Source organism: Aquarana catesbeiana, linkage group LG06 (assembly GCF_042186555.1).
Source record: "Aquarana catesbeiana isolate 2022-GZ linkage group LG06, ASM4218655v1, whole genome shotgun sequence".
Classification (NCBI taxonomy): Eukaryota; Metazoa; Chordata; class Amphibia; order Anura; family Ranidae; genus Aquarana; species Aquarana catesbeiana.
In genome coordinates this window covers 15,485,386-15,500,644 of record NC_133329.1, presented here as the reverse complement: position 1 = coordinate 15,500,644, position 15,259 = coordinate 15,485,386, and the positions used below count along the sequence as shown (strand labels likewise).

The 15,259-nt window shown below is 44.3% G+C and overlaps 1 protein-coding gene across 1 annotated transcript in view; it reads left to right on the top strand.

The window, feature by feature from the left end:
* The window catches only part of LOC141148171 (3-oxoacyl-[acyl-carrier-protein] reductase FabG-like), a 59,118-nt gene that overhangs the window by 33,186 nt on the left and 10,673 nt on the right, over positions 1–15,259 (top strand). The window contains exons 2-5 of the mRNA XM_073635364.1: positions 7,511–7,603; positions 8,336–8,506; positions 8,661–8,839; positions 9,445–9,538. Of these exons, the coding sequence (XP_073491465.1) occupies positions 7,583–7,603; positions 8,336–8,506; positions 8,661–8,839; positions 9,445–9,538 (465 nt within the window). The 5' untranslated portion in view covers positions 7,511–7,582. The remainder of the gene's footprint in view (positions 1–7,510; positions 7,604–8,335; positions 8,507–8,660; positions 8,840–9,444; positions 9,539–15,259) is intronic.

Genomic DNA, 15,259 nt, shown 5'->3' with positions numbered 1-15,259 from the left:
GGTGGTTTGCGACAAAGGCAATAACCTCCTCTCCGCCCTCCAACAGGGACACTTGACCCATGTTCCGTTTGGCTCATGTCCTTAATTTGGTGGTGCAGTGGTTCTTGTGCAGGTACCCGGGCTTACAGGATCTCCTGAGGCAGGCCAGGAAAGTCTGTGGGCATTTCCGCCGGTCATATAATGCCAGTGCTCAGCTGGCTGACCTTCAAAAGGAATGCAACCTGCCCAAGAACCACCTCATTTGTGACATGCCAACCAGGTGGAACTCAATATTGGCAATGCTGAAGCAGCTGCACATGCAGCAGAGGGCCATCAATGAGTACCTGTGTGAATATGGCACCAGGACAGGGTCAGAGGAGCTTGGCTTTTTTTCGCCACACCAGTGGCTACTGATCAAGGATGCATGCACTGTCCTGTTACCATTTGAGGAGGCCACGAGGATGGTGAGCAGTGACAGTGCATGCATCAGTGATACTGTCCCTCTTGTCTTCCTGTTGGAGTACACGCTTTGTGGAATAATGGACAGGGCACTTGAGACAGAACAGAGGGGGGAAGAGGAGGACTTCCTTACCCCTCAAGGCCCCCTTTATCCAGACAGTATTCCTGCCTGCCAATCACACAGGAAGAGGAGGAGGAGGATGAGGATTGTGTCAGCATGGAGGTGGAGCCTAGCACTCAGCATTAACAGCAGTCTTCAGGGGATTGTTTTCATTCCCCAGAAACCCATGGACTTGTATGTGGCTGGGAGGAGGTGGCTGTGGATCATGTCATTCTTAGTGACCCAGAGGACTCCAGATCAAATGCCTCAGCAAACCTTCTCTGCATGGCCTCCCTGATCCTGCAAAAAGACCCTCAGATTTGTGGTATCAAGGAGAGGGATCATTACTGGCTGGCAACCCTTCTTGATCCATGTTACAAGGGTAAGGTTGTGGAACTTATCCAGCCTTCACAGAGGGAGCAGAGGATGAAACATCTTCGGGAGGCCTTGCAGAAAGTTTTGTGCAATGCGTTTCCAGAGCCTGGGAGGTTACAATTTCCTGGTCCTCCTGGACAACGTGTTGCTGAGGCTTCGGTCAGTCACAGAAGGAGCGGTGGAGAAGGGGCCATCTGACCGATACGTTCAGACAATTCTTTAGTCCGTAGCCCCAAGGTCTGATCGGCTCCAGCAACCATCGCCAGTGTCTGACTTACATGGTGCAGGAATACCTAGAGGCAAGAGCAGACTTTGAGACCTTTCCAACCAAAAATCCAAAGGGTTACTGGGTCTTGAGGATGGATCACTGGCCAGAGCTTGCACAATATGCAATTGAGCTACTGGCCTGTCCTGCATCCAGCATTCTCTCTGAACGCACATTTAGTGCTGCTGGAGGCTTTGTAACCGATCACAGAGTGCACCTGTCCACAGACTCAGTTGATCGGCTCACCTTAATCAGTCTTGGATCACCAGCTACCAAGCACCTGATGCTGATGTAACCGATTCATTTTTCTATGAATGTGAGATCACTTGATGACTGCCTATGCTGAGTGACTATCCTGTTATGCTTAGTGACTATCCTAGTCCTTCTCAATGTTCATGTTGATAGCTTCTAAGAACCTTTCTTTTTCAGGGCACCACCACCAGTGCCTAAGGCCCAATTTTTCTGCCCTTGTTTAACAGGGGTGTGTAGTTACAATTTTGCTGTAATATTTTGCAGCAGGGCTCGTTCCTGCACTCAACAAGAGTATCTGTGAGGCTTTACAGTGTTGTGCCACCACCACCACCATCATCTAAGGCCCAATTTTTCTGCCCCTGTTTAACAGGGGCATGTAATTACAATATTTTCTCTAATATTTCACAGCAGGGCTCATTCCTGTGCTCAACAACAGAATCTGTGAGGAGTTAGTGTTGTGGCACCACCAACACTGCCTAAGGCCCAATTTTTCTGCCCCTGTTTAACAGGGGCATTTAATTACAATATTTTCTCTAATATTTCACAGCAGGGCCCGTTCCAGCACCCCCCAAGAGTAACTGTGAGGGCTTACAGAGTTGTGGCACCACCACCACCAAAGGCCCAATTTTTCTGCCCCTGTTCAACAGGGGCATGTAATTACAATTCTTGATATAATATTTCACAGCAGGGCCCGTTCCAGCGCCCACCAAGGTAACTGTCGGGGCTTACAGTGTTCTGGTACCACCACCACCTAAGGCCCAATTTTCTGCAGAGTATATAGGGCAGGCCGTATAGTATATACAGGCGGTCCCCTACTTTCAAACATCCAACTTACAAACGACTCCTACTTACAAACGGAGGGAGACAACAGGAAGTGAGAGGAAATCTACCCCTAGGAAGGGAAATTCTCTCCTGTAAGAGTTAATATGGGAAAAAGGTGTCTCCACTGATGCTTTATCACCAATCCTTTATCACCAATGCTTGTTTCCCTAATAACCCCAAATTTTCAAAATCCAATTGTCATTCGGACAGAAAGTGAGGTGAAATCTTCTGAACAGGGGCACAGACAGCAAAACAAATGTTACAGGGGTGATAAACCTTCCCTATGTTATCCAAAAAGCTTAAAAATAGATTTTTTGGCTGGAGCTAGACTTAAAAAATTTACCTGTTCCAAATTACAAACAGATTCAACTTAAGAACAAACCTACAGTCCCTGTCTTGTTTAGACCACCTGTATACTGCTGTTCAGAGTATATGGGACCTGGGGGCCCCACGCCTTTTCTTTTTTTAATTTGGGTGTGGGGTTCCCCTTAATATCCATATAAGACCCAAAGGGCCTGATAATACACTGGGGGGGGGGGGGTACCCATGAAAAGTTCAAGTGTTTATCATAAAATAAGGGTAGTGGGTATTCCGCTCCTGATAGGGAATGTACAGAGATTTTGATATTTAGGATCATATTTTGCTAATAATTGGGACTAGACCTATGCAGAACAAAAAAAAATTTGTTTTGTTTCAATTGGTTATTTACATAAATTTGTTTAGTTAAATTCATTTAACCCGTTTAATTCGCTTTCGGAATTAGTTTTGTTCATTCGTATTCGAATCAATTCGAATTTTCAGAATTCAAATCAATTTGAATAGTTTTTGAATCAATTTCGAATAGTTTTAGAGTTTGAATAATTTTCAAATTCGAAAAAGTTTTCAAATTCGAAAACTTTTTGAATTTCAATAGTTTTCCAAATTTCCAAAGAGAATAAAATAGAATAAAAAATAAAGGAATAGAATAGAAAAAAATATAACAGAAAATAAAAGAATAGAATATAATAGAGTAAAACAGAACAACATAGAATAGAAAATAAAAGAACAGAAGAGAATGGAACAGAAACTAATAGAAACAAATAGAATAAAAAAGAATAGAATAAAATAGAAAGAATATAACCATATTCCTATTCTAATATATTCTATTATTTTATTTTATATTCTATTCTATTCTATTCTATTCTTTTCTATTCTATCCTATTCTATTAGTCTCTATTCAAATTTATTCGAATTTGAAATTCGAATTTCAGAAGATGGTTATATTCTTTCTATTCTATTTTATTCTTTTTAAATTTTATTCTTTTCTATTCTATTATAGGCTATTCTATTCTTTTTTTTCTATTATATTCTTTGCTATTCTATTCAATTTTTTCTAGTCTATTCCTCTATTTTCTATTCTATTTTATTCTCTTTGGAAATTTGAAAAAACTATTCAAATTTAAAAACAATTCGAATTTGAAAACTATTTGAAAACTTTTTGAATTGGAATTCGAAAACAATTCAAATTAGAAAACTATTCAACAATTATTTTAAAATGATTTCAGTTGATTTGAATTAGAATTCCATCCAAATTTTTTTCATTATCTCCGATTTCTTTCAATTCGGTACTATTGTAATTCGGAAATTCAAATACATCCGAATTTCTGAAAAACAAAAATTCGTCCGAACTTCAATTCGAAATGAATATCTTTATACCTTTATGATTAATGCAGATGATCTACCAATACTAACCACCTTCTGTCCGGCCAATGCACCTATGTAGCTGGACAGGAGCAGCACGGATGCGGTTAGACGAGGTGGGGGGGGGGGCACCACAAGGAAATTGGGGGGGGGGAGATTTGTGTTGTGAAGGGGGATTTGGGGGGCAGCAGGGGCTAAGAATTGTTCTAGGAGGGCAAATTTGGAGAGGGGTGCTAAGAAAGGTGATTTGGCGGGATTTGTGTAGGAAAGGGGGATGGGAGAAAATGATTTGTGCTAGGAGGGGGAATTTGGGGGATTTTTGCTATAAAAGTAAAATGGTAGCAGGGAATAATGCATTTTTTGGGGGGGGGGTAGGATTTGTACTAGTTTGGATGACTGGGGGGTATTTGTTTTAGGAGGGGAAATGGGGAAATGGGGACATTTGCGGGGGGGGGGTTTGTGCTAGGTTGGGGGAGTGGGGAAGTGAAAGTTGAGCTGGAAGGGGAGGATTTGGAGTGGAGGGGTTTGTGTTTTAGGGGAAACTTGAGGGGTAGTGGATTTATGCTAGAAGGGGGAATTAGTTTTTTTCAGTTTTTTTTGTGGGGGGGGGGATTTGTGCTAGGGGCATATGACAAGAGAGAGTATTTGAGCTAGGGGAATAGAGGGCAAAGATTTGTGCTGGGAGGGGGCGTTCAGCAGGGAAGTGAGTTTGTACTGGAAGGAGGGGTAATTTAGACTTGGGGGTAAGCATGCAGATTAGTGCCTGTTTTTTTTGGGGGGGTGGGGTTGCTGATGTAATGCTCATACATCTCATGGGGCCGATTTTTCGCAAGTTTGCCCTGGGCTCTATAGATACCAGCACTGATTGTCCCTGTACTATGTCACCACCACACCAAACATATTGTCCCTAATAGCCGCCACACCAATTACAGTGTCCCTGATTACTGCCACACTGGTCATAGTGTCACCATAAAAAATGACTCCTGTTTTTATTTATTTTGGACACTTTTTTTTTGGTAAATGGGTAGGAGTACAATGTATCCCATACTCATTCGCATGGGGAGGGAGGTGTGGGGCAGGATCTGTGGGCCCCCTTGTTAAAGTGGGCTTCCAGAATCCCATTAGCCCCCTGCCCACAGACCCCCAATAACACCGCCCAGCGTTGCCGGGAAGAGGCCCTTGTCCCCATCAACATAGAGACAAGGTGCTTTGGGGCGGGGAGCGCAGAGCAGGTAGAAAGTATTATTTTGTTTGATACAGACGAATTTATAGGTCTGTATAGACAGTTCATTACTATATAATATCGCTGGTTGATGATGGTCCCCTCTCACACAAGATCTAATCAAAAATTGTACACTGGACTAAAAAATACTCAGCTATGTCTTTGTCATCAATAACTGACTACCAATATTTGTGTACAAATATTCTTTGATATTGTCAATAAAAACATATTTGCCACTAAAATAATGTGAGGGGCTCCTGTTGGATACATCTGTGATAAATAACAGTTGCTGATTGTGAGAAGGATGGAGAGGACACAACAAGTATCGGTGTTTCACAAACTAAAAAAAGGATCTCCCCGTCTATTGGTCAGTAGCATGTCTAGAGGTGAGGACAGGAGCTACAGTGGGTGGGTCAACTGTCTATGGGCCCTTGAGGTCAAGGGCCCCAGCTGTTTGCTCAGGGACTCCTCATATTTGCATCCAGTTGTACAGGAAATGTGAAAGATCGGTCCTAATTATGCACACACATGGAGTTATTCAATGGCGGCCCGTCCATTAGGGATGCCCAGGCACTCCCCCCTCTTTCCTCGCCACCCCCTATATGCATAATGGATAGATTCATGCATAGCATGAATCTGTCCATGGCCGCCGCGGCCACCCCCTATTCTTGCATCCGCCCCTTTTTATGGCACCAGGCACATGAATTACAGTGGCCAGGTTTTTTTTAAGCACCTGATTATAGCCAGAGGCTCTAATATGCTTCAAAATAGGGTGGGCTCGGGTTGCAGAGAGTGCGCTCCGACCCCACCCAGGAATGTTACAACAGCGAATCAATATTGCTGGGGATGCCTGGTGTAAGGAGGGACTCTGCTGGGGACACCTGATGTAAGGAGGGACTCCGCCGGGAACACCTGTTGTAAGGAGGGACTCTGCTCTGGGGACACCTGATGTATGGAGGGACTTTGCTGAGGACACCTGATGTAAGGAGGGACTCCGCTGGGGACACCTGATGTAAGGAGGGACTCTGCTGGGGACAACTGATGTAAGGAGGGACTCCGCTGGGGACATCTCATGTAAGGAGGGACTCCGCTGGGAATGACTGGTGTAAGGAGGGACTGCGCTGGGGACACGTGATGTAAGGAAGGACTCCGCTGGGGACACCTGATGTAAGGAGGGACTCAGCTGGGGACATCTGATGTAAGGAGGGACTCCTCTGGGAATGACTGGTGTAAGGAGGGACTCTGCTGGGGACACCTGATGTATGGAGGGACTCCGCTGGGGACACCTAATGGCATCTGGTGGCAGGGCAATGTGGTAAGTGACACTCTCAGCGCTCCCACTGATTCTGCATTATGGTGAGTTGAATGATTTCATTTTATATTACAATGTAATAATAGAAATAATGCGCTTCAATCATTCTGACACCATAACAAGCATGGTGACGGGATGTTTGAAGCGCCAACACCAGGTGTTTGGAGTATCTTTATCTGATTGTTACATTTTCTATTCTATTCTTTTTCTATTGTGGTGTGGGATCTGGGCCTGCTGTCTCTCCACCCCTCTTTCTTTCCTTCCTTCTCTCTCCTTCCCTCTTTATTTCTTTCTCCCTCCATCTGTAGTTCATTTCAGACTCAAACCACACCACAAGCAGTGGGGATGAGCGAGCGCCCCCTTCCTGAACAGTACCAGGCCACATGCCCTCAACATGGGGGTGGGTGCGCACTTCCACCCCAAAGCACCTTGCCCCATGTTGATGAGGACACGGGCCTCTTCCAGACAACCCTGCCCGTTGATTGCCAGGGTTTGCGGGCAGGAAACTTATTGGAATCTGGAAGCCCCCTTTAATAAGGGGGCCCCCAGATTATGGCCCCCCCACCCTATGTGAATGAGTATGGGGTAGGTGGGGTGGGGTCACCAGAGGCCATCATGACCCAGGCATTGACTTCATAAGGGGCGGGGCATCCAGATGATATCACCTAGTGACCCCACCCCATGCCAATATAAGTAGTGGCACACCATGCACCCAGCATTAGAGCAGGAGAGAGCGTCGAGTCAACAACGGAAGAAGAACAGAGGAAAGTGAACCCGAGCCCAGTCACTCATCACTACTGCATAGGATGCAGCTTTGGTCTTTCCTGTAAGTTTTTTGCATTTATTTTTATGATTATTATTATTATTACGGCTCCTAAAGCTGAGAAGTTGAATATAATAAATGATAGCTGTGTCCAGATGCAAGTTTGCAGCTTCCAGCAGAGACTTCCTAGACAGGTTCTCCGGCTTTTCACTCACAGAAAGTGCCCCGAGAAAGCAATTAAAAAAAAATAATGTCCATCCTGAACTTCTGCATTCTTTCAGCAGTTAAGCAGGTAAAAGCTCCGCCGGTCAGTGCTGAGTGCCAATACAGTTCTGACCTGTACTGGAGAAGACATGGCTACACAGCAGGAACAGGTGAGCAGTGTGTGAATGTACGGTGTGTGTATGTACAGTGCGTGAATGTACGGTGTGTGAATGTACAGTGTGTGAATGTACAGCTACTGTTAGTGTAGCACAAGTCTTATGGAGCGGACTGGGCTGAGAGGCAAATTAGTCTAGTGCCCCCATAAAGCAGCCGCACTGCTTTCACAACTGTCGGGGGGGGGGGGGGTGCTGCTTCATCGTGGACCACAAACCTTCCTCACTGTGTAATATGTTTTCTGCTGCACCATTGGTATAGTTATATCTTCTTAGTCCTCTCCATAAAATTATCAGAAATTTGTGCTTAAAGTAGAACTAGAGGCAACATTCATTTTTGATAGAATAAGGGAGGGTTATAGCCCCTGTCAGTTTATTTTTTACCATCCCCGTCCCATTGCAGAGCTTTCCCTTCACTTCCTGTCCCAAAGCCGAACAGGAAATGAGAGGAAATCTATGCAAATTAAGGGAATCCACCCCCCGGTCCTCAGAACTAGTGTCCCCACTCGAAAATTTCAGGGCGGGTCTTAAACAAGGGGTGTGCCCATGACAGGAAGGGGTGGGTCATATTTTAATTAGGTGGTGCACGAGTTTAGTCAGGCATAGGGCAGCACAAAACCTAAGTACACTACTGGTCACACATGCAGTAATTGTCTGTAGCAGTTCCTGGGTTTTGTGTCCCTCTTTAGTTACTCCTTAGTTACTCCTTCATTCTGTGCCCATTTTCAGGTGGTGTCCCTGCAGGGGAAGGTGTGTGTAGTGACCGGAGCCAGCTCTGGGATTGGGGCTGGAACTGCTATCCATTTTGCTGGTCTGGGGGCTCGACTGACCCTAAATGGAAGAAACCAGGAGAAGCTGCAGGAGACGGCCCAGCGTTGTGAAGAAATCTCTGGCCTGAAGGTAACATGACATGTCATATGTACTCTGCATGTGTGTGTCTTTCATTACTGCCCCCTCATCTATTCTCTCTGTGTGTCAGATTTAGTAGTGTCCCCTCATCTCTTCTGTAAGTGTTACATTACTGGTTATCAAACTTGTCTTTTTTTCTTCACAGCCCCTCCTGGTCCCCGGAGATCTGACAGATGAGAAAGTTGTCCAGAAGATTGTAGAGGAGACAGTTGGTCACTTTGAACAGATGGATGTGCTGGTGAACTGTGGGGGGATCCTGGTAAAGGGGACAGTGGAGAACACCACACTGGAAGACTATGACCATGTGATGAACACCAACTTGCGGTAACGGAAAGGTCTCATTCAATATCATAAAAGGGTGGTATGTGGTATGGACCATAAAAAACATTACATATATGTGGATTCAAATATTTACTAATACCCCAGAGAGAGCCAAAGGGGGACCAACCAAGGTTCACAAAGCCTAAATTAGAACCACAGAGAGCTGTAGAGCCAATACAGGCCTCACAGAGCTTCATAGAGCTGAGGAGAGTCTGTGCAGGGTTGAAGAGCAGAGGAAGGCCACTTGAAGGGCCTAAAAGTCAAGATGGACCCTACAAAAGGGCTACAAAATGGAGATAAACTAATTTGTGAAGGACCTCCTGGAGGCAATGGAACCTCTCTGGAGTCCTGAGATTCTAGAGTGCCTGATCTACAAATCAGCTGTGTCCATTATGAGGGGTTTCGTGGGTTGTTCTTAATAAATTGACATTTATTGTTTTCTCATTTGTAAGGGTGTAAAATTTATTAATCTCTGGGCATTTATTATTTTCTCAGACCAGCTGATTGGATTTATTATGCTCTGAAAATTTTTGCATAATTTTACATTTTACACAACAGGAAGTGAGTGCATATTGTAAAATAATCCAAGTATCTCTGTACTTTTCCAGGTCTCTTTTCTATATGTCTCATCTGGCAGTGCCTCATCTCATCAAGACCAAAGGAAACATCGTCAACGTATCCAGCCTCTTAAGCCAGAGAACGGTATGAGTTCCCCTCTCCTCTATAAAAAATATATATATCGGCTGCAGAATATTTTTTTTTTGTTTTCTGAATGAGATATGATGTAAAAAAACAGTGCACATATTGTGCTTCTGTATCTTCTTCTTTTTTTTTTTTTCCCACAAAAATTTTTATCAAAAACAATAAGAATGATGCATACAAAGTATAACAGAAGTCACATGTAATCATGAAATGATCAAGAAAACATATACATTTGAGAAAAACATATCATAATTAAGACTTGAAGTGGAATAACCAGGAACCGAGCATTAAGACAAATTGTAGCTTAGGTTAAGGTGAAGGATCTCTTTTTCTGTTTTCCACCCCTCCTACGGAGATTACTGTTATGCAACCGGTGGGAGGAAGTAGTTTATAGGCTTGTTCTAGATCAGGACAATGTTAACGGTGTCCTATCATGTATGTTTCATGTGGTGACTGTAGATTACATGTAGTGTGGCTCAAAGAACACTCGAGTGACAAAGAGAAAGAAGAGCAGGCTGCAAATGGTGTAGTGGGTAGCTCTCTCACCTAGCAGTAAGAAGGGTCACTGGTTCAAATCCCAAACACGACACTACCTGCCTGGAGTTTGCATGTTCTCCCTGTGCCTGCGTGGGTTTCCTCCAGGTACTCCGGTTTCCTCACACACTCCAAAGACGTGCTGGTAGGGTAATTGGATCCTGTCTAAATTGTCCCTAGTATGTATGAATGTGAGTTAGGGATCTTAGATTGTAAGCTCCTTGAGGGTAGGGACCGATGTGAATGTACAATGTATATGTACTGTGAAGCGCTGCGTAAATTGATGGCGCTAAATAAGTACCTGAAATAAATAAATAAATAGGAGGGGAGGAGGAAGAGGGGCAAGAGGGAAAAAAAAACAGAAGAGAAAAAAGAAAAAAAGGAAAAGGGGAGGGTTGGCCTACAGAGGAAAGGAAGAGGGTTGGTAGGGAGGGGGGTAGGGATAGGTATTTCTACTAGGTAGTAAGCAGCTTAGAGTAGGCCCGCTCCCCATTGCCCTCCCAGGGATAGATAATGTCAATTGCCTGATGGATGTCAGCTACGTTTAAGGAACGTAATGCTCAGTGGTTCTGAAATGAGTCCAGCATGACCAGGTAATTGCACATTTTTTTATCCGTTACTGAGATATATGGATCAATTTTTCCATCTCCTCTATCCTTGAAAACCTGGTGAACCATTGTCCAATCGTTGGATTGTGTGTGGAGCACCAATGTATGGGGATGCAGATTCTGGCCACGTTCACCATATGCATGGCCAGTGACTTAAAATAGTCCTTTTTAGACAGGGTTGTGTGGTATAGGAGAAATTGTGAGGGGGTGTAGTCCAGAGTGAATGTGGTAACATGCGCAATGAGATCATGAACTTCCTTCCAAAAGGGTTGGAGTGGTTCACATTCCCACCACACGTGGAGCATGGTGCCTTCTGTTTTCCCGCACGTCCAGCAAGTGTTGGATATGGCGGGGGGAAAATTTGTGAAGGCGTGAGGGTGTTCTGTACCATCTGGTTACAACTTTGTAGCAATTTTCCTGAATCGCTACGTTCAGGGAGCCTTTATGAGTGTATTCGTAAATGGTGTCCCAGTCCTCTTCAGTGAGATGCTTCTGCATCTTCTATACTACACCACCTTCTTTTCAAATTTCAACCAGATCAGTAAATACATAAACACATACCTGTAATACACGTATATCCACTATTTTTTACATTACAAAAATGTGGTGTTTTGTTCTCCGTTCATGCTTTAGACACCCCAGCTAAACAACATAGCCCCATGGGTGATACCTATTTCTCTATTACAGTTAAAAAGCCTGTTGCTTGATTAAAAAATTAAATCAAGAACTCTAGCACATTACTCAGTCATGTCCACATACTACAGTATAATGTGAATTATTGTCAAACCTTGGCATTCCCACATGGGGGGTGGTGGTGGTGTGCCTGGGATTAGGCAAAAAGCCTCTTGGGTCTCTAACAAAATGGCAGTAGTCCTTTACCTTGTCTGCTGTTGCATTATTCTTTTTCCTATGTCTTCCCAGGCAGTGCTCCTCTCCCTGTTTTCTCCCTGGCAGTGCACCTCTTCCTGTTTTCCCCCTGGCAGTTCTCCTCTCCGTGTTTTCTCCCTGGCAGTGCCCCTCTCCCCGTTTTCTCCCTGGCAGTGTACCTCTCCCTGTTTTCTCCCTGGCAGTGTACCTCTCCCTGTTTTCTCCCTGGCAGTGCTCCTCTCCCTGTTTTCTCCCTGGCAGTGCTCCTCTCCCTGTTTTCTCCCTGACAGTGCACCTCTTCCTGTTTTCCCCCTGGCAGTTCTCCTTTCCCTTCATTCTCCCCCTGGGCAGTGCTTCTTTCCATGCGTTCTCTGGCTGTACTTCTTTTCCCTGTGTTCTCCCCAACAGTACTCCTTTCCCTATGTCCTATTTTTCAGTACTCCTTTCCTTGTGTTATTCTCTACAGTCCTTCTTTCTCTGTGTTCTCTCCAGCAATACTTCTTTCCCTGTGTGCTTCCCAGCATATGCTTTTTTTTCCTTGCCTTCTCCTCAGCAGTATTGCTTTCCTTATGTCCTCCCCGGCAGTACTCCTCCTTTTTCTGTGTTCTCTCTGGCAGTAATCTTTTCTCTGTGTTTTTCCTGGCAGTACTCATTTCTCTGTGTCCTGCCCAACACTATTCCTTTCCCTATGCCCTACCTAGAAGTACTCCTTTCCCTGTATTTCCTGGCAGTACTCCTTTCTCTGTTTTTTTTGGCTGTACTCCTCTCCCCATGTTCTCTGCAGTACTCCTTTCCCTTTTTTCTCCCCAGCAAAGTTGAAGTGATCACATCAATCATCTATATGCATTGGACATTACCATATGATTAGTTATACACATGTACTTGTGTGGGTGTGAGACCCCGCCACTATGTGAACTTAGGTAGAAATGACACCGGATTCTCAAAGGTGCAGTTGGAAAAGCTCCAGCTTGTGGACTGTAAGCGGAGAAAGCTCTGTTTTACGTTTTATCACGGTTTGGTAATCCTGGATTGGGGCCTGGAGTATGAAGGTTCTGAAGTGTCTTTGGTGTGAAGGAACCTTCAATCCTGTGTCCACACATTGCAAGACACCTGAGGCATTTGTGAGAGTACAGGATTGCATGATCGTTATAAGCCTGGTCATTAGGTGTTCCCTTGTTTCTTTCCAGGTATGTGGTTTATTGGGAGGTCAGTACACCAGTGTGATGTATCCCTCCAGCTTGTGGCAGCAAGATGTCATACAGTGTCATACTACTCCAAGGCAGTGTTCTCAGGAATACTACCGGTACATGGAGCCACACCAGAAAGGCAGAGGGAGATTAGGGAAGTAAACAAGTGGCTGAAGAGCTGGTGTAGTAAGGAGGGGTTTGGGTTCCTGGAGGACTGGGGCGACTTCTCAGTCCGTAACCGGTACTATAGAAGGCACGGACTGCACCTAAATGAGGAGGGTGCAGATCTGCTGGGAATGAAGATGGCCAAAAAGTTAGAGGGGTTTTTAAACTAGGCGATGGGGGGGGGGGTCCAGAGACAGAGATAGCCAGCGCGGAAGATATTCCAAAGGGTAGTATTGGGGGCATTAGTGGTAGGTTAACCAAAGCACAAAAACACAAGGTGAGTATAGTAGCAAGTCCTAGTTGCAATCTCGAAACACCCAATACGAAGACAATATGCGACCGGTCTAAACTATGTGGCATGTTCACCAATGCCAGGAGCATGGCGGACAAGATGGGTGAACTAGAGATACTGTTGTACGAGGAGGATTTGGATTTTGTGGGAATTTCAGAGACCTGGTTCAACAGCTCTCATGATTGGCTGGCAAACATTCAAGGGTATACCCTTTACTGCAAGGATAGAGAGGGCAAAAAAGGGGGAGGGGTATGCCTATATATCAAGAATAATGTACAAGCGAATGTGAGAGATGACATCACTGAGGGAGCTAGAGAGGAGGTGGAATCCTTATGGGTAGAGCTCCAAAGGGATAAAGCTAAGGGGAAAATAATACTGGGAGTATGCTATAGGCCCCCTAACCTGAGGGAGGAAGTGGAGATGGATCTCCTATCACAAATTGGATTAGCAGAAAGGATGGGAAGTGTTATCATAATGGGGGATTTTAATTATCCAGACATAGACTGGGCGGAGGGAACCACGCATTCATTTAAGGCTCGCCAGTTCCTTAATGTCTTGCAGGACAATTTTATTGTTCAGATGGTAGACGCACCAACTAGAAATAAAACATTACTGGATCTACTGATTACCAACAATACAGACCTGATCACGGATGTGGAAATACTTGGCAATTTAGGTAACAGCGATCACAGGTCAATTAGTTTCAGTATAAATCACACAAATAGGAAACATAGGGAACACAAAGACACTGAATTTCAAAAGAGCCAACTTCCCTAAACTACAAACCTTGCTAAAAGGCATAAATTGGGATAAAATATTAGGAACAAAGAATACGGAGGAGAGATGGGTTTGCTTTAAGAGCATATTAAATAAGGGCATTAGCCAATGTATCCCATTGGGTAATAAATTTAAAAGAGCGAACAAAAATCCTGGATGGCTTAACGCCAATGTAAAAATGCATATAAAAGCAAAGGAGAAGGCCTTCAAAAAATACGAGGTTGAGGGATCATCCTCAGCATTCAGACTTTATAAAGAATGCAACAAGAAATGTAAGGGTGCAATTAGGACGGCTAAGATAGAACATGAAAGACACATAGCGGAGGAGAACAAAAAAAATCCCAAGAAATTCTTTAAGTATGTAAACAGTAAAAAAGGGAGGACAGACCATATTGGCCCCATAAAGAATGAGGAAGGACATCTGGTTACAAAGGATGGGGAGATGGCAAAGGTATTGAATTTATTCTTCTCCTCAGTCTTCATGAGTGAATCGGGGGGCTTCAGTAACCAAAACTGCAGTGTTTATCCTCATGACACAACACAGGAAGCACCTCCATGGTTAACAGAGGACAGAATTAAAATTAGACTTGAGAAACTTAACATTAATAAATCACCGGGACCAGATGGCTTGCATCCGAGGGTACTTAGGGAACTCTGTCAAGTGATTGCCAGACCGTTGTTCCTAATTTTTACAGACAGTCTACTGACTGGAATGGTACCAGCTGATTGGAGAAAAGCCAATGTAGCACCAATATTTAAAAAGGGCCCAAAATACATCCCTGGGAATTACAGACCAGTTAGCCTAACATCAATAGTATGTAAACTCTTGGAGGGGATGATAAGGGACTATATACAAGATTTTAGTAATAAGAACGGTATCATTAGCATGGATTCATGAAGAATCGTTCTTGCCAAACCAATCTATTAAACTTCTATGAGGAGGTGAGTTGCCATCTAGATAAAGGAAGGCCGGTAGACGTGGTGTATCTGGATTTTGCAAAAGCATTTGACACGGTTCCCCATAAACGTTTACTGTACAAAATAAGGTCCGTTGGCATGGACCATAGGGTGAGTACATGGATTGAAAACTGGCTACAAGGGCGAGTTCAGAGGGTGGTGATAAATGGGAAGTACTCGGAATGGTCAGGGGTGGGTAGTGGGGTCCCCCAGGGTTCTGTGCTGGGACCAATCCTATTTAATTTGTTTATAAACGACCTGGAGGATGGGATAAACAGTTCAATCTCTGTATTTGCAGACGATACTAAGCTAAGCAGGGCAATAACTTCTCCGC